Source organism: Macrobrachium nipponense, chromosome 9, assembly GCF_015104395.2.
Source record: "Macrobrachium nipponense isolate FS-2020 chromosome 9, ASM1510439v2, whole genome shotgun sequence".
Lineage (NCBI taxonomy): Eukaryota > Metazoa > Arthropoda > Malacostraca > Decapoda > Palaemonidae > Macrobrachium > Macrobrachium nipponense.
The window spans coordinates 28,165,770-28,192,329 of NC_061110.1; the positions used below are offsets into that span (position 1 = coordinate 28,165,770).

A 26,560-nucleotide genomic window follows, 5' to 3' on the forward strand; every position below is an offset into this window, starting at 1 on the left:
TCTACATAAAATTGCACACATTTTCATATATAAAACTTTATGTAACAGCTAATTTTAAATGGTGCAAACATTTCGACAATCGCACAAAAAAAAATTCTGATTTTTTTCGGAAGAGTTACCGCACGGACGTAAGGATTTTTTTTTTTTTTTTTTTTTTTCTTTTTTTTTTCTCTCTCTCTCTCTCTCTCCATAAATTCACCATAAATCTAAATATTGTTGCTAGGGAGACTTCCAGTCGTTGCAAAATTAAGGTAAATGATTGAATATTACTAGAATATAAGAGTTTTAGCTTACAATTGCGTTTTTCGACCCATTTCGTAGAGTCAAAGTTGACCGAAAAGTTGAAATTTTTTGCACTTAACGTTATCTATATGAAAATATTTCAAACTGATAAAAGCTACAACCATGGGTTGTTTTTAGTTGTATTGTGCATGAAATTGCGCACATATCCATTTATAAAAACTTTATTTAACGGCAAATTTAAAATGGTGCAAACATTAGGACAATCGCACGAAAAAATTTATCGGAAGAGTTACCGCGCGAACATAAGGAAAAAGTTTTTTCATAAATTCACCATAAAAAATCGAATATTGTGCTAGGAGATGTCCAATTTGTCGCAAAATGGAAGGCAAATGATTGATTATTACTATAAATATAAAGAGTTTTAGCCTTACAATTGCGTTTCTCGACCATTTCGGTAGTCAAAGTTGACCGAAGGTTGAAATTTTCGCACTTATCGTTATTTATATGAAATATTTCAAAACTGATAAAAGCTACAATCCATTGATGTTTTTTTTTTTTTATTTTTTTTTTTGTTGTATTTTACATGAAATTGCGCACATTTTCATATATAATACTTCATGTAAAGGATAATTTAAAATGGTGCAAATATTATGTCAAAGTGACAAATATTTTTTGAGATCTGTCACTGATACTTTTTAGTGCGATAAGAAAGAAATTTGCGCTTGCGCGCCTGCGTAAACGATTGTAAACAAAACAACTCCTTGATCCGTGAACTCCCAGCATCCCCCAAGGCGCGTGATTCAAAAGTTTTTGGCTGGTAGGCCTATAAGTATTTTTCTGCGAATTTTTAAAAAAACTTTTTTGAGTCGACGTATGATGCGTCCATTCGGCATACAGGAGACATTTTGACTCGACGTTTAATGCGTCCATTCGGCGTAAGAGGGTTAATAATGAGAATATCATTATAGAGTAAAGATAAAAAAAATTTTATTTTCATTACAGAGTGCGTAGTGGTGAATTCACATCACCAGTTGAGCAAAACATTAATTTTTCTTTCAGGATGAGTCAAGGCTTCAGTGGCAGAGTTTTACGAAAAATTCCATTTTTAGCTCATGCACTCTTTGCAAGTTTGGACCAAATGTCTCATGAACAGTTCCTTATGGCTATGCAGAAGGCAGTTTTAAAGGAAAAACAAGATAGAAGAGATTTACGAGAATGAAATGGCAAAATATCTATACTACTTAATATTTGTTTTAATGAAAGTGACTATATTTTTTTAGTAAAGATAGAGGATATTTTTAAAATTTTGTACAGGAATATTTTTTTTATATTGTGACTGTCTATTAGAATACAAAACAATACTTCAACTTCCTTAGAAATGCATATTTTATTCCTGCAGACATTATTAGGATATACATTATTTATTCATTAGTAGCATTATAAGTATGTAAGTTACTGAGATATATTACAGTACATATAAAAAACCACCAAGTTTTCCTATATTTATTATAATAATATTTCAAATATAGAAAATGTGTATATTGTAGTTACAGTATTCTAAATCATCAAAATCTACTCATAAGCATCCCATTATTATTATTATTTTAGGAGCCAGGAACACCATTTTTTGTAGATTAATGTGAGTAAATTATCATTAAACTTCAGAATTCTGTAGCTTGCACAGGCCACTGCTCCCTTTGTCAGAAGAAATGCAAGTAAAGATTACTAGAGACTAAATATGCTCTCCTTTCAGTTTTTCCAACAAGGCACTAATTTTTTCATATTTTTTTATGACGCAATATAGAAAGGTAAGAAAATCTTTTACACACATACACAAAGAAAAAAGTGTAATACACAGAAAAGATAATCAATATAAATTTACCGTTTCATAAAAGGTTTCCAGTAATGATAAGTAACTAAAGGATAAGAAAAATGAGGTCAACGTCTATTTCATCAACACTGTCAAAGAGTAATGTCTGTACAAATTAGACGAGATTAAAATGAAAAACAAAGCTCTGAAGAGTACAGTAAATAAAAAAAATGTGAAGACTAAAACCTTTTGTATCTTGTCGAAGCAGCCAGTTTTGATGAATGTCACCAAATTTTAAAAGATGCAAAAGCTCATGACTGGAATAGTGCATTGGTAGTTTATGGACAGGCCACAGAAGATATTTTGGTGAAAATGTTAAGAAACACAGCATAGCTGGTAATATATCCTTTATCCATTATTATCCCATGAGGGCTATTAAATGCCTTTTAGTTTCAAAATATTTGAAACCTCAGAGAGCTTTCACTCCATATGGTGTCACAAGAAGAAATTTTTTTTTTTTTTAAATAAACTCTTCAGAATTTCAAAATTTACATTACCAGGAAGAAATTCACACATGTCACAAGATGCTCGTTTGGTGGGTAGAGCTAGTGCCTACAGCTCAGGACATGACCCACATTTCTCAGAAACAGACTGTTTTACTGTTCAAGCTTGGTGTTACATTGCCCATGAGTGCTTCTGTATCTTTGTGTTGTAGTGTCATTTGTGAATTCATAATGAAAGCAACAAGAAAGTCTTTTTTAGGAAAAAATCCCTCCAAATTAGTGAATGTTCATCTTCCTACCCATATGAGTGTTTTTTGGCACTGAATATGATCTCTCAACTTTTGGGAGCTTTAAAAAAAATGTTCTTTGACTTAGAATGATAGAAAATGTTTGTGCTTTTAGTGATTTCCAACTACAGTGAATAAAGTTTTGATGCTTCAGTGCCGGAAATAAGTGAAAGTAAAGACAGTAAATCCTATGTCCCCATTGTATCATCCAAGGTGAAGGAAATTTAGGTAATGCTGTACACTCTTGGGCACATTACAGTGAAGACCAGGGTTTTGGTGAGTATGGATCCAAAACAGTTGTATTTTATTTGTTTGTTCGTTCATAGTGGCTATGCTTTGTGTTCATAATCAAGAGTATAATTTTACAGTCCTTTGATTGTGCTTTGCTACAGAATATCTTGCACAAATTGTACTGAAATTATATGAGTTGAAAAGCAATTTATGTTAATTTAATATTGTTTTAATTTTAAAAAAGGAACTTTTATTTCAGCTAATGTTTACATACACTTGATTTTTGTTCTTTTATTTTGATTTTTTGCTGAACAGCTGGCATAATTAGCCATGAACTTTATATCAATGGCAAAATAATTTGTTCAATTGCACAGTTCAAGAATAAGTTGCGTATCTCAATGATCATATTTTTTATTATTTTTTAAAATCATTGGAAAGTCATATTCATGCAATGGATTTTTGGTTTTTGTCTCTATATCTTTTTATTTATCTTAATCTTATTTTGGTGACATATTTATTTTAGTTTGGCACTATACCAGCAATACCATTGTTTTGATTTTGTGTTAATTCTTTTTAGAACATATTACACCATACTCATCATAAAAAGCAAGGTAACTTTCCACTAAACAATCAAAGGACAATATCATTCATTTTTGAAATGGCACCATACCCAATAACACAACAAGCAAGGTAACTTTAAACCGAGTAATAAAAGAAATATATCGATACTCTGATTATGCTGGAACCTTGAGAGATTGTATTCTACAACAGACACTTGTGAGAGATCGAATTCCCATAGGGTTAACATCATGGACAAAATTAATAGATTGTTTTACTTAAAAGTCGCCTTCTTTATTGATAGAGTTCTTTACGGATATTGGTAATGTATTAGACCAACATCATTTATCTGTTAATCCCAACTTTCAGGAATACCTGCTTGGTAGTATAGATGTAACTGAAAATGGGTGCTTAGTGAGATCCGCAAGGGTAACATATATGAGCTGTGTCCAAAGAGTAATCTTCACTTGCATTTTCTCCGATGAAAGCTATAATATACTTTAAAAACTTACAAAAGATGGGTCTTTTACCTCCAGTTTTAGCAGAATGTGATTGTTGTTAGGATGTTATTACAGTATTATTATAATTTGAAAAAAGTCCCTTTATAAGGGCATTCTACTGCTGCTGTTGATAACTCAAAACACTGCAACAGACAGAATGAATAGTGAATTAAATATACAGATATACTGTATATATAGTGGGGAGCAGGTTTAAAGTTAGGAGCCAAGGTGGGTCAAATTGTTGTTCGGCAGTCGTGATACCATATTCGTAGCTGTAAACTTCACATCGTACAGCATATAAATCCGAGGTATTTTACCCTTTTGTTACCCACTGGTGTAATGGCTAACTCCCCAGCCAGCAGCTAACACTAAAATTAGAAAGGAAGAAATGAGATGGACAACCAGAGCCAGCCATTACATCAGAGAGATACACCAGCAGAAAACCCTCAGCCTTCCCAGACAGTACAAACAAGGAGTTCCCAATGTCTTAGGTTGCAATCTTCACAGCAAAACCTTCAGCATTGCAACTGAACAATGACAATTCATCTTTCCTGGTTTTCCATTAACCTTAAGCTCACTTCCCCACTATGTATACTTGCACACCTACAGAACATAAGTTGGAGGCTTCCCCATAGCAAGTGTGGTTTAATCAATTATTGGACCACGATTTTGCTTGTTTGTATTTTGGTATATGAACTTTGTCTGTCCTCACTGTACAATAAAAAGGTTTGTTTTTGTATGAGCTTTGATGTTAAACACCATAAATTGTTGTGAATGTTGCTTGATACCTGTATATTGAACTCATTATGACAAAATAATTCATTTATTTTCTTAAAAGGTTTAGTGAATAACACATTTATTTTTCATATTTATTCCCATTGTTACTCCCCATTGTTAAAATTATAAAAGTAATTAACTTATTTTTAAAGCTAAAACTGGCTCTGACACAAAATAATGAACAACTAACAATTATAATACTCTTTTAACAATTATTCATAATTAACATACTCATAATTAACATACTCCCTAACTCCAAGTATATGCATATATCTTTTGCCATTCAGGAATGTATTCAAGGAGTGGCTTACAAATTGTCCTAGCTAGAGGAATTGTGTTGCCAACAGACAACAAAAAGTGTTCGATGCGCTTGTGTGTCACAACATGGAATGCTGGAGAACGTACAAGATAGTACAGCAGACCAATTCTTCTATGGATAATTTCAGTCTTCTCTACTTTTGTAAGTTTGCTTTCATCATACAACCTCAGGCTGTGGATAAATGTAAAACAAGTGACAGTTACATATACCAATTTTTTTTATATAAAGCTACAAACAGTGAATATTCTAAGGATTAGAAAAAAGGTGATTTATAAAATTATAACCCCAGCACTGGAACTAAATACAAAAAATATATAATAGGCCATACCTGGAATAAGCATGAGATTTGTAGAAATGAATTAAATATTTTATAAAATTTCATATTAGGATACTTACCTACAATTAAGTTTACATCTTTGCTCCATAGGTAGGAGCAGTATTCAAAGAAAAAATAGGATAGACTGTCTAGTTCATCTGTTCATGAGGCAGGTGTAGAAAGGTTCCATTCCAGTCAGAATTCTTGACATCCTACTAAAATGTGGGGAGGCTGGTCATCATCCAGGAGATCCAGAACTGTTGAACAGAACTAGCGAAACAGGAGCACTTTGCAGGACAATGTACATGCCAGAAAGAAGTCTCACTCCCACAGCAGTCAGGAGAGATGGACGAAACGGCTCTTCAGAATATTTGAACAGAGATGTAGGTGGTCCCACTCAAAGTGCAGATTAGGGGGACAGTGAACCTTCCAGGAGACCTTTGCCCCATCCCAGTTCCTGCCACCCAGAATATCTCAACTCACCCTCCTGCTACATCTAAATGAGGCAAAAGGCTCACCTTCTCCAGTACTTCCCAACTTCCACCCTGCAGACTGGAAATGGAATTGCACCAATAACATAATGGGAGGAGACCAGTGCAGAGAGAGAGGCCTCTTCATCAAGCAGAGACTTCCACTTATACCAACCCAAAAGACAGGCCAGCAGTGTAAAAAGAAAGGTAGCAGAAAACATAGGTCAAGAAAACCTAGCCCACTTGAAACCTCCAGAGGAAGGAGGAGGCTTTATCAACCTAGAGGCTCACATCAGATATTTTAGCCTCACTGACCTGCCCTTGTCTTGCCTGATACAAGGCCTCATCATGGAGTTGGAAAACCTGGTAGGAGAACTTCCTGACCTAGGCCAGTTGGAAGAAACTGTTGCCACCTTCGCTTCCATGCCCGGTCAAGTACTACATTCCAAAAAAGGCCCTACCATTCCCAGGACCTTGACCAGGAAATGCCTGAAGTTCGTCACCAACAGGGTGACATACCAGTTCAGGGCTCTCTGCTTTGGTCTAGCGACATTTTCCCAGGTCTTCCAGCTTGTCTCTTCTAGGGCACATTCCAAGGCATCCAACTGACCTTAACAACTGACTAATACTTGCCTCCTCCATAAAAGAAAGCAGAGAGGGCCAGGGACATGCACTTTTTTTTGCCTTGCGAGTTTCCATGAATGTGCCTTTATGATAACTTTGTCGAGCGCACAATGAACAATATGAAGGGTCTATCTCTGTCGGAAGAAATAAATTTGTATGTATAATTTGTATCTTTCCCAAAATACAAGCTTTTTCTTCCATAAAGGGATTTTCCCACCTCCACAGCACCTCATTTTACTGAGCTCTCCCTAGCATAGGACGACATAGCAGGTATAACAGGCTGATTCTCACAGTAGACAAGTTAGGCCTCCTTAGGTCACGTGGACACAAGGCCTACCTGATAGGAATTTGTTTTTATTGTTTGTCAGTGACTGCCGAAGTGCGCCTTGAATGAGAAACTCCATTTATTAAATGGTTTGTATCATAGGAAAAATACATATATATTACTTAAAAAAAAAAAATTCTATTAAAATTTTCATTATTTAGGATATAAGGTCATTCAGCACTGAAAAGGCAATGGACAGTAAGAAGTTCTGAAAGGTGTACCAGGAGGAAAACCTCACAACTGCAATGTGTAACAATTGTTAGAGAAGGTGGAAAGTCAGGTGACATTATTTAGGATGAATCTGACCTGTTCAATTTAGCAGGTTGCCACATCGAGAGGACGGTGGGGTACTGCAGCTAAAGGAACATGCACTGTCAAGCAAACTTCAAGTTTCTTATGAGAAACTTTATACATTCCTACCTGTACATATAGGGATCCTTCCTGGCAAGTAAGAGAAGCCAAATGGAGAAAGCAACCTCTTTAGAAGTGCTGACAAAAGACCCCCCTGTGCCTTGGTCCAAGAAGCCCCATACTAAAATGGTATAATACTAATAGATACACGGGTGCACTTCCATACACACAAACCCAGGATTTTAAACATTAAAGACAATCAAGACAAAACAGGTTTAAGATAACTGTCCCCACTGCAACTAAAGGAGTTGGGCCTTAGCAGTTCAAACTAAATTATTTCTCTTAAGGAAAAAAAAGAGAGGAATATATGTTATTACGACACCATTTTGCTGCATACATTAAATCTTCTGAATCGATTTATGAAACCAAATAAAACCATGAACAGAGAGATGGGTTGGTTGGACATCAAGATGACAGAAAGGAAGCAGAAATGTTGAAGACCAAAGGGACACTGCCTACAGTGCACCACATGCTTTTATTACTTACAGTACAATGCCATGGAAGACAGCTAGTCAAAATATTCCTAAAATAGAATGTGAATGCACAGGTGCACCAACCTTCAATATGGCAAGAATAATTCTGACTAGAACAGAAATATTCTAAACTTGCCTGCTGGAGAACATGTGAACTAGACAGCCCATCCCAGTCAGCCAAATATTCTTTTTTTCTTTGAATTCCGATTACACCTACAGCACAAAAATGTAAACTAACTTCAATAGCAGGTAAGATTCATCACAAATAATATATCTTTGGACAATTTTGTCTGTTGGTTAATATTTTACCAATGGAACAAAAAGTCCTATCAAAGCAAGGGTCTTGATCTTTAAAAAGGTTCATAAGAATGGACACTTAATTTAGTGGTCATAAATGTGGACGACAAAAAACAGAACTCCAACTGACAATGCTATATACAGTACTTCATGCTTGACAAAGTTTATAAAAAGGATGCTTGCTGTATATACAGTACTTCATGATTGACAGTTTAAAAAAAGGATGCTTGCTGTATTTAAATAAAGAGGAAATTGAAAATCATCTTTCAACAAATTATGCACCATTACATCTGAGGAACAAATTCACAGAAACTATTCTGTTATTAAGTTTTCAGGAAAGCTTGCCATGCCGGTCCCAAGCCCGGATAAATGGGGAGGGTTTGGTGTGGGCTCCTAACCTGCATCATAAAAGATACCCTACGACAGAAACATACAGTTGGGGTTGCGAACATTGGGAGATGTGAGCTTCACCATGGTCCTGAGGATACTAATGAGGCCCGAGCCAGGGTGGCCATGGACCTTGGTCCCTTACTTCGAACTGGCTCATATGATGCTTTCCTCCCAAACCCTCAAGACATTGGTGGGAGGAGGTTGGTGGAAAGATGGTCACAGAGGGTGCCTCACCAGAAGGGAGTCGGCCACCCTTCAACACAAAAGAAAGTTGTCGAGTTGGATGTCTAAATGCGAGAACAATGTATATGACAGGGAAGATCAAGTTTTAGTGGCACAGGAAATCAAGAGATACAACTTGGAGATTGCTGGATTGAGTGAAACTAGGTGGCTTGGGTGTGGAAAAGTAAGAAAAGAGGATGTGTTGTTCATCTATTCTGGTAAAGACCGGAGAACATGAGAGAGGTGTAGCAATTGCTTTGAGTAAGAAAGCTGAAAAAAATGTTGGAGCATTATGAATGTATTGATGAGAGAATAGTCACTGCAGGTTGCGAGGTAAATATACAAACATCACTGTTATAGGTGTATGCCCTACTGAAGAGAGAGGAGAAGAGAATGGATGATTTTATGAAAAGCTAACTGGAGTTATACAGAGGGTTAGAAGACATGATATGTTGTTAATGATGGGGGATTTTAACGCTAAGTAGGAAGAGAGTGATGATGGCTTTCGGGAACAATTGGAAAATTTGGAATTGGGAGCTAGAAATGATAATGGGAGAAGACTCCTAGAGCTATGTGGTGCATCTGGGTTATCTATAACAAACACATATTTCAACCATAAATTAGAGCACAAAACTCACTGGGTGTCGCCAAATGGACTGTACAAAATTTGATAGATTATGTATTGTAATTCAGAAATGGAAGAAGTCTATATTAGACACCAGAACTTTTAGGGCTGCCGTGTTCCTTCTTTCGACCACAAACTCGTAATATCCAAGATTAGAATAAAGTTACAGGCCAATCAAGAAAAAAGGAGAACTATAAAGTTTGATGTGGATAAGTGAGAAAATGAAAGAGTTAAACAACAGTATGAGGTGAAGGTAAGCAAATTTGCGGCATTAATTGGTATGGAAAATATGGATATGGATTCAGAGGAATCCTGGGCAATATTAAGTTCAGATACTAAGGACGTAGCAACAGAGGTGTTAGGTTATAAGAGAAGTAACAGCAAACCTTGGTTTAGTGATGAAGCAAAAGTTTTAAGTGAAGAGCAACAAAGGTTGAGAGTTCAAATGGACGATGAACAAGACCTAGAGAAGAAACAACAACTAAAAAGACGAAGAAATAGAAAGCTGAGAGAACTAAGTGATAGGATGAAGCATGACCAAACATGGTTTTGGAAAGAAAGAGCTACCGAAGTTGAAGCAGCTAATTGGAAATTGGCGGAGAGCAGGGCTATGTTTGCAGCTGTGAGATTCTTGAGGTAACGCAAGCCAGAAAAGGTTTGGAGGGAGTGATGGCATGTTGGATGAAGATGGGAACTTGGTCACAGACGAAATGGAGAAAAGGAATCTGTTTGCAAGGTAAGTTTTGAAAGACTCCTAAATGTTGATACTACCGGTAGGGATGAGTGCATTGCAGATTTAAACGAGGCTCTGGAGGTACAAGAAGAAGACATTAGTGCAGAAGAGGTGAAAGAGGCCTTAAAATCTGTAAAAAATGGAAAAAACTGCTGGCGTGTGCGGGATAACTGCAGAGATGCTAAAAGCAGGAGGACGAAGGATGATAGAGGCATTAAGAGTTGTTTTTAGCATAGTTTGGAAAACAGAGGTGGTACCAAGTGATTGGAAAAAGGCAATTATGATACCAATATATAAAAATAAGGGAAGCAAAAGGGAGTGTGGGTAACTATCGTGGGCATAAGTTTACTGTCAGTCCCAGGGAAGATATTCATGAGAGTAATACTTAACAGAATAAGACCTATAGTAGAAGAGAAACTTAGAGAACAGCAGTGTGGTTTTAGAAGTGGAAGGTCAACAGTGGATCAAAATTTTCACCTTAAGACAGATAATCGAGAAGAGATGGGAGTATGCAAAGCCAATATTCTGTGCTTTTATAGACTTGGAGAAAGCGTATGATTCAGTATGGAGAGATGGAATGTGGAGAGTGGCAGAACACTATGGTATACCACTGAAAGTGATAAGGATACTAAAGAACTGGTACCAAGGTGTGTGCAGCTGTGTACAGCTGGATGGACAGCAAAGTGACTGGTTCCCAGTTGGAACGTGGGCTAAGACAGGGATGTGTTATGTCACCCACCTTGTTTAATGTATATATTGACCATATAAATGAGAAGAGTGATGGAGAATGAAAACATAGGGGCTAGTATTGGTGGAGAAGTTTTTTATGGATTTGGACTTTGCTGATGATGTTTGCGTTGGTTGCTGATACGTGGCTGGTGCTGGTAGGTATGGTAATGAGGATGGAGACAGAGACACAGAATTTTGGCTTGAACATCAGCACAAAGAAGAGCGAGATCATGGTTGTGAGTAAGGATGATGATGGTGACATGGAGGATATGACAATCAGAGGACAGGAACTCAAGCAAGTTGAGAAGTTTGTTTACTTGGGAAGTGTGGTAACAGCAGACGGGAGGCAAATTGAAGATATACAAAGAAGAAAACTAGGAGCAGCAAGAGCTTTTGAGGTTCTGAGAAAAAACGTTTGGTCGAGGCATGAAATCAGCTTGAGAACTAAGATGAGGAATATTCAATGCATAGTACTACCAGTCCTGATGTATGGTTCGTCCACCTGGGCACTAACCAGAACAGAGGAGAAAAGGTTGGATGCTTTTGAGATGAAGCTGCTGAGAAGAATACTTGGCATTAAATGGATGATTATGTTAGAAGACATCAGGGTGAGATTGAGGCAAAGGCCAGTCAGTAAACCCAGGTTGAAGAGGTGAAGGCTGAAATGGTTTGGACATGTTTGAGAGGATGGAAGAGTAATAGAGACCCCAGGAGAGCACTGAGAGCAGTACAAATAGGAAGAAGACTGCTGGGGTAGACCAAGAACGAGGTGGATAGACATAATTGTCAGGGATCTTGAGGATGAAATCCAAAACTTAGAGGAAGAGAGGGAAATGGCTCGGGATAGAGACAGATGGAGAGGAACTGTATCAGCCTTATGCCACTGGCCAGTGGCGGGAAAGTAATCTAAATCTAAAAAATGGAATACAAACCTTCGGCCCTTTACAATAGGAAGGTAATTAGCGGCAGCTGAACCAGTCATAAGCTTTCGAACAAGGGGTTCGGTAGTTAACTACTTGTCCGGCAGTTAGCGGTACGCTCGACTGCGAGGCAAGAAGTCACTTTGCTTTCGGCCGTGCTCGTGGATGGATATGCTGCTCTTAGTCTCTCTGCCCTCTTCTGTCGTATGCTTGGTTTACTTCACTGTGTGAAGACTTTTTAGCTTTTTCTTTTACTTGTGTGTTTGCAAGTACAAAAGTAAGTGCGTATCTGTTTTTGGTTTTCATTTATTATGGAAATTATGCAACAAGAGCCGGAGAAACCCCCTCACCCCCCATCAACCGTTAGACTATGCCAGCGTGGGGCTTTCCGCTCTTCTGTGGAGGTTGATCCTCCTGATTTTTTGTGCTCAGTGCAGAGGGCGTGAATGCTCTCGCACTGAGACTTGTGACACATGTATTTTTTGGTCGGAGCGCTATGGGGGAAGGAAGAAGCCGCGGAAGCCGGCTAAGGAGTCGGAGGAGGAATCCCCGGCTATGCCCTTGGTTACTGATATGTCTTCCTCCTTTCACCCTCCGGCTCAGCTTCCTCGTATGGCTCCTTCCCCTTTGGGGGAGGTTTCTCGCTCCTCCTCTCCCTCCGCTCAGCTTCCTTGTATGGCTCCTTCCCCTTTGGGGGAGGTTTCTCGCTCCCTCTCCTCCCTCGATCAGTCGAGCGTAGAGGAGGGGGCGAGAAACCCCGACATCCAGTTGTACTCGGGGTCCTCCATTCACTCGGGCTGGGAACTATTCCCTCCCCCCCCCCCCCCCCCCCCCACTAATCTACCTGACTTTCCCTCCCTCAGACTTGCTGACCACGGGCGACGATCTCGGTAGGGCCTGGTACTCGCTGGGGCTGCAAGGGACACCGACAGGCCAGGGGCTGCTTAGTCATCTGGCGAGAGGGGCGACGCCGGTTACGCACAGGCCTACCACCACGACTACCACGACGGGCTACGCTGGGCTACGCTGCTCCGCCTCACCTGGTATATACGCAGCACGTAGCCACAATGACCCCGACAGCCGCTGTGCAGGCTCCGCTGCCGGAGATATCCTTGCCCATTGCTATGCCGCCTCCTGGTTTTCCCGCTCCTGCCACAGCCCCAGACTTCCGGTGTCACAAGAGCTCGCCACTAAACCTACCCCCTGTGCAGAGGATGCTAACGGTTCCTGCCCCGCCTCCTGTTCCTGATTTCGTTGCCGCTCTAGCCTTGGTACCAGTTCCTGCCTGTGGTGTTGCTGCTCCCACCCCAGGTCCTTCCGGACAGGTGCAGTCGGGCCCTGTTGCTTCGGCAACTGCCCCGGCTCCATCCTGGATGGAAGACCTGACGGTGGTGCTGACGAAGAGGAAGAGGAGGAAGGTGTCGTCTTCGTCATTGTCGCCTGCCGCCGCTTCCCCTTCAACTTCTAAGGCCCCCAAGCCAAAGAAGAAGAAGGCTGCCTCCTCCCCACCTAAGAAGTCTCGTGCCGAGACTTCTAAGGGACCGTCCCGCTCCGGTGGGACGGTTGGGACTTTGGGAACAGGGCCCGTTTCTCCTTCCGCAAGGAAGAAGAAGACGGGGACCGGAGGAGTGTCGGCTAGCACCGGCACCTCCTCACCTGGCGCCAGGTACCATCTCGGCCTCTCATTCGCAAGAGTCACCGAGTGTTCGGTCACCTGCGGGTGACCGGACAGCCAAGACCCAGGCATCCGAGTTCTCTCGGCGCCAGGATCCAGGCACGGGACAGAAGACTGGAGGGAGTCGCTCGGGCGACTCTCACCAGACCAGAGATCGCTCTCGTGGCGACGCGCTGGTACCCAGGGTTGACGCAACGGTCCCCTTGGTCGCCTGAACCAGCTTCAGCTGGTCCAGGCGGCATGACGCGCCGTGAGGATAGGCCTCACAACCACCGCGACAGTGGACTCTGCAGGTCCCCTGACTGCCGCTCCTTCCGGGACCGGGCGGAGAGGGGGACAAGCAGCAGCTCTTCTAACGCTCGGGACCGTCACTGCTGTTCTCGGTCCAGCCGCTCGACCAGGCCTGCAGACCGATTGCCACCGCGGGTTGGCAATTGCCTGCAGCCCCCTCAGCACACCACCCCTCAAGATCCCGCCATGACGCCCTACGAACCTGGCACGGTCCTCGGACCAACCAGATTGTACGCGCAAGTGGTAGGAGGAGACCCGGAGGGGTCTGTTGTGGTTCCTCCTGTGGAAGGAGGAGGTTCTCGAGAGGCATTCTCGTTGGAAGGGCTTGACGGTCCGTCTCCACAGGATGCAGTCACTCTCGAGATCCAGAGGTCGTTCGCGGAGGTAATTGCGCTGATCTGTCAGCACAACAACCTCGGAGAAGGATCGCCGCTCCCACCTGCTGAACCCACATCGGGCTTGGAGGCGTTCTGGGGACCTAAGAAGGAACCCAGGACGGCGGTGGGTCTGCCCCAATCAGCTTTGCTGATTGGCCCAGTACGCTGTCAGCTTTGGCTGACAGCGTACTGGGCCAAGTGGACGCTCTCGTCTCCGGACAGGAGGGTTCGCTTCGGTCCAGTAGGTCTGCTAAGCTCCTTCCTCCACCTCTACCGCGACAGAGGCGCTTTTATGTGCCTTCGCAGGACCCTCTGCCGCCCAAACAGGTTTAACCCAGAGCTAGCCAGGCTAACTCCGGGGGTGTCTCTGCCGCAGCTCCTGTCGGAGAACCTCTGGTTCTCGCAGCAGGAGGCACTTGCCTTGGAGTCTACCGCAATGGCAGCCTTCCAAGCAGTCTCATGGCTTGACCTGTGGTCCCTCACAGTGTCGAAAACCGCGGCCTCCTTAGGGAACATCACTCCTGAAGGGGACCCGGCTTTCGTGAGACTGTGCCTGTCTGGGGGTAGGGCTATCACCTACCTGGCCCACCAGACGGCCAACCTGTGGGCCAACCTGGTTCTTCGGCGTAGAGACGCTGTTCTCACCCGAGTGGCCAGGGCGGCCAGGCATGAGGAGGCTCTGGGTCTTCACAACGGACCGGTGCAGAGTTCCTCCTCTCTCTTCCCAGGAGAGATGGTGAACGCTGCGGTGGAAAGACAGCGCACTGATGACAATGACCATTTAGTACACCAGGCAGTCTCGAGTTACTGTGGCCAAGCCTAAGAGTTTGGTTAGCGCTTCCTCTGTGGCCAAGACAATCGCGTCGTCGAAGCCCAAAGGAAAGACACTGCCTTCAACTTCTTCAAGGAGCGACCGTCACCAGCCCTCCTTCTCACGAGGGGGAGCAGGGAAGAAGAAGTTGAAGAGAGGTGGGAAACGCTGCCTGAAGTGGGGGGGTGCCTGGCGAGCCATTGGTGCGGAGACCTGGATAGTAAACATCCTTCAGGAGAGATACTTACTACCCTTCGAGTCTCGGCCACTCCTCACCTCCAACCCGGTCCATCTCCAAACCTGCGTTCCTGGCTCGACCAAGGACGTGATGTTTCGGCAGGAAGTAGAAGCTATGCTGAGCAAACGAGCTGTGGAGATCGTTCAGGATCAGTTGCCGGGCTTCTACAGCCGCCTCTTCCTTGTGGAGAAGTCTTCGGGGGGGCTGGCACCCGGTGATAGATCTCTCTCCCTTGAACCGATTCGTTCACCAGACTCGGTTCACGATGGAAACAGCACGTTCGGTGCTCGATTTCATCAGGGAGAACGACTTCATGCTTTCTGTGGATTTGAAGGACGAGTATTTCCAGATACCCGTCCATCAATCCTCCAGGAAGTACCTCCGCTTCATCCTTGACGGGACGGTGTACCAGTTCAGGGCACTTTGTTTCGGTCTCTCAACTGCCCCACAGGTGTTCACGCTGGTGTCAGCTTGGGCCCACTCGGTAGGGATACGTCTCTTGAGGTATCTCGACAATTGGTTAGTCCTGGCGAGCTCCCACTCACAGTTGCTGCAGGACAGAGATCGACTCCTCAAATTCTGCCGCGATCTGGGAATCGTTATGAATTACGAGAAGTCAGAGCTCGAACCCAAACAGAGGATGAAGTACCAGGGCATGCTGATCGACACAGCAGCAGGGCAAGTTTTCCCCGCAGATTCACGGATCAGCAGGTTCAGGGAGGCAGTAAGCAGTTCCTGTAACGACAGGAGCAACTGGCTCAGCAGTGGCAAGTCGTGATCGGCCACCTGTCGTCTCTCGACGGACGTCTTCACCTGCAGTCTCTTCAGTGGAGTGTTGGTCACAGGCAAGGAATCCTCCCTAGTGGCTGGACAACAGGAACCTCGTAAGAGAAGTGCCTCTTCGCACTCCCCTCCCCGTAGATGCTTCTCTTCTCGGACGCATCGACCGAGGGATGGGGCGCACACCTGGAGGAGTTGCTGACTGCAGGTGTGTGGGACCATCGCGACAAGCACCTTCACATCAACGTCCTGGAGCTCAAGGCAGTGTTGCTCGCTCTCCAAGAGTTCCGGGACTGTCTGGTGGGACATTCGGTGGTCTTGATGTGTGACAACACCACAGTAGTGGCATACGTCAACAAGCAGGGGGGCCTAGTGTCCCTCCCGCTGCACCTGTTGACGCTGCAGGTGCACGAGTGGGCCACGGCACACTCAATAGAGTTGTCAGCTCGCTACATTCTGGGCAAGAGGTATGTGGTAGCCGACAAGCTCAGTCGTCGGGATCAGGTGACCTATTAGGAACCGAGTGGTCCCTTCATCCAGACGTGGCGGAAAGGCTCTTCAACCTGTGGGGGCACCCAGTTGTGGATCTGTTCACCACCCGACATAACAGAAAACTTCAGGTTTTCTACTCGATTGTGCCGGACCCATGGGCAGCCGCAGAGGACGCTCTTCAGCATCCGTGGGACAACCTCTGTCTACGCCTTTCCCCCGTTCTGTCTGATTCGCAAAGTGATCAGCAAGGCGCTGATCACTGCGAACCTTCGGATGATCCTGGTGGCGCCCAAACGACCTCAAGCCGTTTGGTATCCAGACCTGCTGGCTCTGCTTGCCGGAGCGCCGAGAGAGATTCCCCCCTGGCACAACCTCCTGTGCCATCCATCTTGCGAGCGAGAGGCTTTTCTCGCAGCGCAGCGACAGAGATGGCCGGATACCTCAGACAGTCCTCTGCGGCTGTCTACCAGGGGAAGTGGTCCGTCTTCTGTGGTTGGTGTCGTGGACGGGGTCTCTCCTCTCAGAGCCTCTTTTCAGCAGGTAGCGGATTTCCTCGTCTTCCTTCGCCGAGAGAAGCTCCTCTCCGTCTCCGCAGTTAAGGGCTACAGAGCTGCCCTGGCCTTAGTCCTTAAACTGCGAGGTGTGGATATCTCCTCTTCTTTCGAGATCTCCCTCCTGATGAAGAGCTTCGAGAGGTCTTGCCCACCCAGGGAACTCAGGCCCCCGGGATGGGATGTGACTCTCATCCTTAGGAGTTTGACTCGCAGACCCTTCAAGCCACTCCGGGAGTCGTCAGACAGGGATCTGACCCTTAAGACCCTCTTCTTGCTGGCCCTGGCATCGGCAAAGAGAGTAGGCGAACTTCATGGTCTTTCCTTCAACGTTAAGCATTCCAGGAGATGGGGATCTGTGACGCTCGATTTCGTCCAGAACTTCGTAGCGAAGACTCAGAATCCTTCGGTCCCTGACAACTGGTTCGAGTCCTTCACAATCCCCTCCCTGAAGGATTTCAGCGATAATAATGCGGATGAAATGCTGCTTTGTTCTGTGAGGGCACTACAGCGCTATCTGAAGAGAACTTGGCACCTCAGGCCTGAGTGTCGAAGCCTCTTCGTTAGCACCGGGGTTACCAAGAAAGAAGTTTCCAAGAACACACTTTCTTTCTGGCTGCGTGAGGTGATCAGGAGGGCGTACGAGACACCTGGCAGTGACGACACCCGTACCCTTCGTCCGTGAGCCCATGAAGTCAGAGGTATTGGTCCAACCCTTGCGTTCCGCAAGAACTTCTCCCTGGCACAGGTTCTGAAGGCAGGGGTTTGGCCCAACCAGACCACCTTCACTTCTTTCTACCTTCGGTATATCACCCACAGGTCCTTGGACACCTTTTCCTTGGGACCCATGGTGGCTGCTCAACAAGTTGTGTAGTCTACCCAGCACCCGAGCGGACAGAACAGTATGGCATCCTTGTGTGACTGTATGTATGGACGAGTGAAAGAGTGTGACTGGCTTCTCTTCCTCCTTCATTCTTCCCTCTACCTGAGGGCAGAGGGCCGTGGTCGTCACTACGCTGAACAGGAAGCCAATGTAGGTAAGCTACACAACCAAGCCCCATTCTATCCCTTTCAGTAGGGATAGAAGTGTTTATCCACCACTCCCCAACAAGGGGGGAAGTGGAAGCCAACAAGAGACAAACCCATAACTTTACTTTGGCTCTTGAAGTAGGAACTAGTTCTTGCTTTTTGTTAATTATAAGAGGTACACTTGCCTCCCTCATGATTTGGTCCAGAAGTCTGACCTCTGATCCTGCGGTGCACACCCCGATCAGCTGGGCAGAGGCTAGGATCCCTCCCTCTGCTCTTACAACCAGGGAGGGAATCCAAGGTAAGACGAACACCAGTCTGTTCATAAGACTCAGATTCCACCCACCAATAAGTGAGTCTTCCTATTGTAGAGGACCGAGGGTTTGTATTCCGTATCGGAACAAATAACAATGTCGAAAATTGTATTTTTCCTAACTATACAAACCTGAGGTCCTTTACATATAGTCCCACCTCATGCCACCCCTCACTCTGTGTTTCCTGGGCCTCAAGCAAGCTAACTACCGAACCCCTTGTTCAAAAGCTTACGACCAGTTCAGCTGCCGCTAAGTACCTTCCTATTGTAAAGAACCTCAGGTGTGTATAGTTAGGAAAAATACAATTTTTGACAAATTGTTATTTTTAGATACTCTCAAAAGTATTTAGTATATATTGAAAAATATTTTGATCTTTTTGATACCTGTGATTATTTAATCCCAAACAATACAAGCATATGATGCTAATTCCCAGCAGTATTTATTAGAAATCAGACACAAAATTCATTTAGTCACTGCTATTAGAAATCAGACACAAAATTCATTTAGTCATTCTGTAAGTAATGTCTTTTGATTAACAATTATAAGCTGGTTAACCATAATATGACACAGTAAATTATGTAAAGCTGGAATTTCTTGTAAAAAAGAAAAGATACTTTGATAAAAAAAAAATTCTTGGGATATTTTACTAACCTTACAAAGTCCATTCCAAGAGATAGTAGCCATGGTGTCCAAGATTGCTTTCCAAATATGTAAAGACTGCTAAGATGGCTTAATGGTCGTATTATGTGTATCACCTGAAATCCAAATAAAAATACTTGTCCTGAAAGCTGTTCCTTACTTGCCTCAAAGTTATTCCTTAAAGTAAGTATGTTGTAAATAAAAAAGCTAAGAGAAAACCATTCGGTGATGCAAAAACCCATAACTTTTACTTGGCCTTATTGTGCACTTCCACAACTTGATAACAGTTGGTGCTGACAAAACTCCTTCATTTCTTATACAAAAGGGTCAAATTTTGTCTGCTGACTTATTCTGAGCTTGCAGTTTTTCCCTTTCTCTTGCATTAAATTTGGCAGAACTTCACCCTTTTTCCTTCATTCATCTTTTCATTATCAGGAATGCAAGTGTCAAAATATAGAATTAACAATATTTTCAAAAGTTTTGTAACTTAGCTTTCCCAATGTCAAGTAGTTATGTTTTGGTGCAGACTAAGTGTGTATCAGTTTTTTATGTTTTGGTGAAGATTGAGTGTGTATCAATTTTAAATGTTTGCTCTGCTTTACTTTTGAATTCTATGACGAAGAGTATGTCATGACTGAAATGTGTGCTTATTACAGTTCAGAAACTGTTAACTGCTTTGATGTCTGTCTTTTCGTGGAGTTATGGTTTACCCTTTAAGCATTTAAAGTATAGCAACAACTAATTATTAAGTTACTCTTTATATTACTTTTTTTTTGGGAGGGTCTGTTTTTTCCTGAATACTTTACTGTATTTCACTATTGTATGTGCTAGAGCACTGTTTTTTGAATGGTGTTTGGTGGGATCCTTTAATTAACTTTTCCAAAAAATACTGTTACATAATGTTTGCAAGATAATTCTTTTCTACACTGATAACTTAGTTCATTATTTCTTAAAATTATAATGTTGTTTCTTTTGCTACCCTATAAACTTTATTGTCATGACAAAGTTTGCTCTCCTAATGTTACATGTGATATGCTCTGACTGGCGCCCTACTTTGTAAGTGGTCCTTGTATTCCTCCATAAGTGATCCATATAAACTTCCAAACATTTGCAAGCTCATGATAATGTTTCCTATGTCTCAAGTGTGTCTAATTGTCCCTGCTACTGCTACCAGCATTTCTACAGTGGATGATGGACTGGCTGACATCAAGAGTATTTTTCTAGTTATTCTATCACTTCCTTTTCGAGTAGCGTCTTGCTTGTCTATTCTTCCAAATGTTGTGGACTACTAGCATACAGACTACCTCTTATCAGTCCTCCAACAATGCATAACAGAAAGCCTTCAGCACCTATTGTTTGGTCTACTGCTCCTCCCCTTCCTCATCAAAGGAGACTGCTGCCTTCCAGGCCTCTTGTCATCACTACTCTCTTATGTTGAGGCATAGTGCTTGTCTTTACACAGGCCAGTATCCATTATGTTCAATGTTATGTTAATCCCCAACTCAAACTACATTCCTGACCCCAGCACTTCTTCCTCTGCTTCTCCAGCTCCAATTCCCAGAACTTCTACATCATCAACTTTGACTCACAAGTCTTCTACATCTGGTACCAGCCAGAAATGTTCTGCCACTTTTGCTAGGCCTGCCTCCTCTCACCATCACTCCTTTATCTGCCAATCATTTTACTCTAGTTGCTACTGCTCCAGAGGTTCTTTATCATCTGTCTGTGTCTTCTACCAGTTCTATCTCCACAACCCTAGCTGCTCCTCCTTATCTTGCTGCTACTTCTCATTCCTGCCAGCTCTTCACCCTTTTGAACCCACTTCTCCAGTCTGCCATCCATCAGTGGTTTTTCTCATCAGCCTCCTGCCCTTCACTTAGATTCCATGTCAGCATGAACAGCCACCTTCTCTGTGATTCCTCCAGCTCAAATACTTACCCCAGCCAAAATCTCAATTTCAACCAGTGCAGTGGTTATGAGAGAAAAAAAAAGCACAGGATAACTCCACTGCCAAACAAGACTAGCAGACAGAAGCTTATAGTTTAGTGCCAATTTCTTTTATACCTGTATTTATGGTAACATGTACCACTCCCTTTATATTAATTTTAATTATGTGAAGTATGCTTCTTTGTCCAATGTTATCTGATTTTTCAACTTTGTCTGAGAGAAGACAGAAATTGGGCAAATTACATAAAATATGAAACTGAAAAATACTGATATTGAAACAACTAAGGCAGCACTTTAAAAACCTAAATAAAGAATATGAATATGGATGTTGCAGTAAGGGGTCCAATATACAAAATGAACAAAAAGGTTTAAACGGATATAGGATATATGAATTAGTAGCGGAAAAGTCATCCATCACTTTACCAAATACAGCATAACATAAACCTGACAAAGTACTAGATAGGCCCAGACGAGTGGAACAGAGCCTTATAAAGGTCAACCATCACTAATCCTGGACTAATTTCAGCTACTGCAATTTCAAATCTTCCATAACACCACACCAACCTGATGCTACTGTTTGTTGGCACTAGTACGTATGTGTACATACATTCCCTATGTTTATCTTTTAGGTTGTAAAAAAAGGATCAAATGCAGTTAACATATAAATGAGAATGGCTTATAATGTAAATAAGAAAATTATAAGTGTAACAAAACAAAACAAAAACTGTAGGAAGTTTACCAATGCCAGCAAAAGAGTTTGTGCATAAGTACATACCTAAAGGATTTTGTTTATCTTTTGGGTTGTAAAAATAGAAAGTGAGAAAATACAGTAAAAATATAAATGAAATGGCATAAAATCTAAATTTATAAAATCATAAACTTAACAACACAAACCAAAACAAGCTGTAACAAATTCTCCGAAGACAGAGAATGAGTTTGTGCATTCGTACTTACCCTAGGCACATGAGGGAGTTTACCTTTTGGGTTTTAAAAATAAAAAATAAGAGAATAAAGCAAAAACAAAAATGCAAATAGCATAAAATATAAATCTAAAAAATCATAATCATAACAACATGAACCAAAACAAGCTGTGGCATATTCTCTGATGCCAGTGATGAGTTTGTGCATTCGTATGTACACTAGGCACATGATTGTGTTTATTCTATGGGTGTAAAAATAAAAAAGATTAAATATAGTAGAATATAAATGAAAAAACATAAAATATAGTACTACTCACATTTCCACATATACAAACTAAAAAGTTAATAACATTCCAAAAAAAATTTTAAGGGTTTTTGCATTTTTAATATTTACTTTTTATATTTTATTAAATTACAGTTTCTTTTGAACATCAAAACTGGAATTACTGAAAATGTAGATGATTCTGGTAAAATTTTCCTTCATCAATTTATTTCCAAAATTTGATATTCGCTGTTTGATTATATTTTGGACAGTCACACAACACATGTTCGACTGTTATCAACACTTTGCACTCTGAGCATTCAGGAGCAGGGCCATGTGGACCATGAGCCCATGTGTCCAATGAGTACTATGGCCTATTCGAAGACGTGCTATTTACTTATGCGTGTCTCTCCGATATGATGAACTCCATTTTCTAACACTGATTTCATGTTTCAATTTATTATTTATATAGGTTCCTCACTCCATATATTTTGTCATTTTTTATTAATAATGATGGTTTTTATATATCTTATAGTTACAAATAGGGATGTTTACATTTGTTCTTGTCATGTGGACTGCTTCCTTAGCTGCTTAATCAGCCTCTTCGTTTCCTTTAATCCCTACGTGGACAGGGATCCAACATATTTTAATATTTTATCCATTATTATATAACTTATCGGAGTGAAAACTTATCTGTTGTACAATATTATTTCCTGGATTGCAACTTAGAATGGTTTCTGTAGCACTTCTGGAGTCGCTATAAATTACAAAATTATTAAATAAGGCTTCTTTAAATATTTTTATGGCTGATGATATTGCACATAACTCAGCTGTAAATACTGAGGCATTGTCCAGCAGAGAGAACTGATACTCTTTGTCTTGGGATACTGCAGCATATCCCACTCCATGCTCTGATTTAGATCTGTCTATATATATTGCATAATGTGGACCTTTTTGGATTATATGTTCTACTGTATGTTGTCTATGGTGTTCTGGGATAAATATTTTAATTATGCAAATTTTTATTTTTTTCATATTCCAAGGAGGTAATTTTACTACTGAAGGTAACTGTATATTTATATTCAGTGACTCAATACATCTCTTAATTCAAATAATTTTTTGTTTGGTGAATCACTTGACTGAATTCTCAGGGCACACTTCATTGTTACTACCTCTCTATAGAGAAAGAGAGGTAGTTTGCCGCATTCAACTTGTAAAGATGACTTTGTGATGATCTTAAAGGTTCCTGAACATATTTGAAGCCCTTCATTATGAACTGGGTCTAACATTTTCAGTGTTATGTCTGATGCAGAGCCATATATTTCACTCCCATAGTTAATGATAAACAACACTGTTGCATTATACGGTACAGTAAGGGTATGCCTATCAGCCCCCAAATAGCATTCAATAGGGTTTTAATTAGATTTAATGCTTTTACATTCTGACCTCATGTATGTTATGTGAGCTTTCCAATTTAGGCGAGTATCAAATATCAATTGTAAAAATTTTGCATCCCGGCCAATTGGTATAGTATTATGATTTCTTATTTTAAATCTATTTTTTCATCTTTCTTCCACTTTTCATTTTCATAAAATATGACTGCTTGCATCTTATGTATGGATAATTTAAACTTTAAACAGATAAGGTCCATTCATCTACTTTCATTGTACCATGGAACCTCGTTTTTTGTACATAATCCTTACCAGAACCTTACACGAAAACCGAAACAATTAACTCCCATAAAGAATAATGTAAATACAATTACAGTATTCGCAGACTCACGCATTCGCATATACAGTTGTTCCCCCCGTATCGCGGGGGATGCGTACCAGACCCCCCCAAAAGTGAATAGTTAGAATCGCGAATGTTAGGAACCCCTATAAAAGCGCTAAAAACAGCCTATTTTGTTAGTTAAAACTTATGAAAAACCACTAAAAATGTTCATACTTGGTTTTTTAATGGTTTTATCACAAAAAGTGCATTTTATGATGAAATTGATCACAAAAACCAGGAATTTGTGGATATTTCTCATAGAAAAAAAATACCGCGAATGCGCAAATTTTCCGCGAATAATGCGGGGAACGTTCCCAAGAGAAATCCGCGAATGTGTGAATCCGCGAATGTGTGAGTCCGCGAATCCGGAGAACGCGAATACGGGGGGTCCACTGTAATTTCTCTCTGGAACATTTCCCCCCCCGCCCCCCCCCTTATTTTCATGGTAAAAGAAAAAAAAAAAAAAAAAAATTTGCCATTTATTCGCAGTACTTTTCTGAGAAATATCCACAAAATCCAGATTTTTTAAAATCAATTTCATCATTAAATGCACTTTTTGTCAAAAACTATTAAAAAAACCTGGTATACAAATTTAGTAGGTTTTTCTTGAATTTTAACTAACAAAATAGGAGGTTTTAAGCATTTTTATAGGGGTTCCAACTATTTGTGGGTTCTAATCTCTTCATGGGGGGGGGGGGGGGAGTCTGGTACGCATCCCCTGCAAATACGGGGGACCACTGTAATGCGTTCCAGACCCCTATAAATATTTTAAAAATATATATTTTATAGGGAATAAACACAGTTTTACATACAGAAAACAATGAGAAATAAATATAAATGACTAATCAAATTAATATATGAACATTTAACATCACTCTTACCTTTATGAAAAACACCTGTCAGTGTATGGAAGAAGACAGAGAGTGGAGGAGAAGTTATTGTTTGGAAGGGAAATCTCCCACCATAAGACTTCAGGTATCAAGGACCTATCTGGGGTTACTTCTCTTCGTTTTTACTGGCACTAGGACCAGCTTGAGAGTTACTGGATCCCTGTTGCACAACAAAACTATCCAGACATTTGTTTCTGGAATTTCTTTAAAATTTCCCTAAAGTTAAATATGACATTGTCATTAAACAATTTCTTTAAAATTTCCCTAAAGTTAAACATGACATTGTCATTAAACAATTTCTTTAAAATTTCCCTAAAGTTAAACATGACATTGTCATTAAACATGTTGGAGACATGGATTACAACTTCTTTGTTGGGATGATAATTCTCCACAAAATTTTTTATATCATTCCACTTTGCAAACATGTCCTTAATCCCTGAATTTTTCAAAACAGCCTCTGCTGGCCTTAAATTCATTAATAGCAGTGCTTGTTGTAGGCATTTTCTCACTAAGATCAGTATGCAACTTCCTCCATCACTTTGCTACGAGTTCTCTCTTAAATTCTGTAGTGTTTCTCGCCTTTTTTACACAAGGGCTAGCACTTGGAACTTTCTTTGGCCCCATGTTGGGTTATTTAGCAGTTGCACTCGAATAAAAAAGCACAAAAAAACAAGCACAAAAGCAGCAGGGCACGAAAGAAGAAGGGATGCCTTGTTATGGCGCTCGATACAGGGCCTGGCCACATCCTGGGCCCCAGATGGAGCGTTTCCAAGTGTACGAAAACCGAGGAAATGTTCAATAACTGAGGCAATATTTCGTGGAAAAAAGTCTACGAAAACCGAAACACGAAAAGAAAGGCCTGCAAAAACAGAGGTCTGACGTAGTTTTAATAATTATTCTCTCAGCAAGTTTTATGTGAGATGCTGAATAATATATAGTAAAACCATCCATATAAAGGTTACTTTTTATTCCATTATGTAGAATATTACTGATATCATTTATTGCTAGGGTAAACAGTGTGCCACTAAGGAGGCGCTTCCTTGCGGAGCACAATTTTAAAGTGGAAACGTTCTGGACAAAACATCATCAATTCTTACCTAAAAACTGCAATTTGTCAAAAAGTTTTGGATAAACATAGGTACATGTCCACTGATGATGTTTTGTAAAGTTTTTAATACTACAGTGGGTCCTCCATATTTTTCTATGAGAACTATCCAGAAATTCCTGGGTTTTTTTTATAAATTTCATTATAATATGCACTTTTTGTGATAAAACTATTAAAAAAAACAAGGTACGGAATAAAAATTTTTAGTGGATTTTTCTTGAGTTTTACCAACCAAAATAGGCCATTTTCAGCGCTCATATAGGGGTTCCAATTATTTGCTGGGGGGGGGGGGGGGGGGGGGGCTGGTACACACCTCTCACGAATACTGGGGGACCACTGTATAGCAAACCTCCAGGTAGTATTGAATGCTTTTTGTTTTCTTTCAATTCTTCTATGTGTATGGCCTTCCAAGTTAGAGATAGAATCTAGTGTAGATCTCTTACAGTGTGACCTGGATTGAGTGAGAGTTCAAAATTTACTTATTTTCTTGAAATTGTCAAGTAAGTTGAGCATTTAGTACCATTTTCTCAAGTAATTTGCACAAGCAATTTGTTAAAGAAATTGGTCTGTAATTATTTACATTACTTGGATCTTTTCCAGGTTTGGAGATAGGAATTACTATAGCTGTACGCCATTCATTTGTAAATAAATTTCGAAGCCATAAACTGTAATCGTATGTCTTTGCCAAAGGCGCTAAATGGCA

The 26,560-nt window shown here is 41.2% G+C and overlaps 2 protein-coding genes across 2 annotated transcripts in view; one reads left to right on the forward strand and one right to left on the reverse strand.

The window, feature by feature from the left end:
- The window catches only part of LOC135218038 (pachytene checkpoint protein 2 homolog), a 122,064-nt gene extending 120,084 nt beyond the window's left edge, over nucleotides 1-1,980 (forward strand). The window contains exon 8 of the mRNA XM_064254182.1: nucleotides 1,303-1,980. Within this exon, the coding sequence (XP_064110252.1) occupies nucleotides 1,303-1,462 (160 nt within the window). The 3' untranslated portion in view covers nucleotides 1,463-1,980. The remainder of the gene's footprint in view (nucleotides 1-1,302) is intronic.
- A 3,007-nt stretch (nucleotides 1,981-4,987) lies between these two features.
- The window catches only part of LOC135218259 (peroxisomal membrane protein PEX16-like), a 99,857-nt gene continuing 78,284 nt past the window's right edge, over nucleotides 4,988-26,560 (reverse strand). Inside the window, 2 exon segments of the mRNA XM_064254432.1 lie at nucleotides 4,988-5,399; nucleotides 18,973-19,076. Coding sequence (XP_064110502.1) covers nucleotides 5,159-5,399; nucleotides 18,973-19,076 — 345 coding nt within the window. The 3' untranslated portion in view covers nucleotides 4,988-5,158.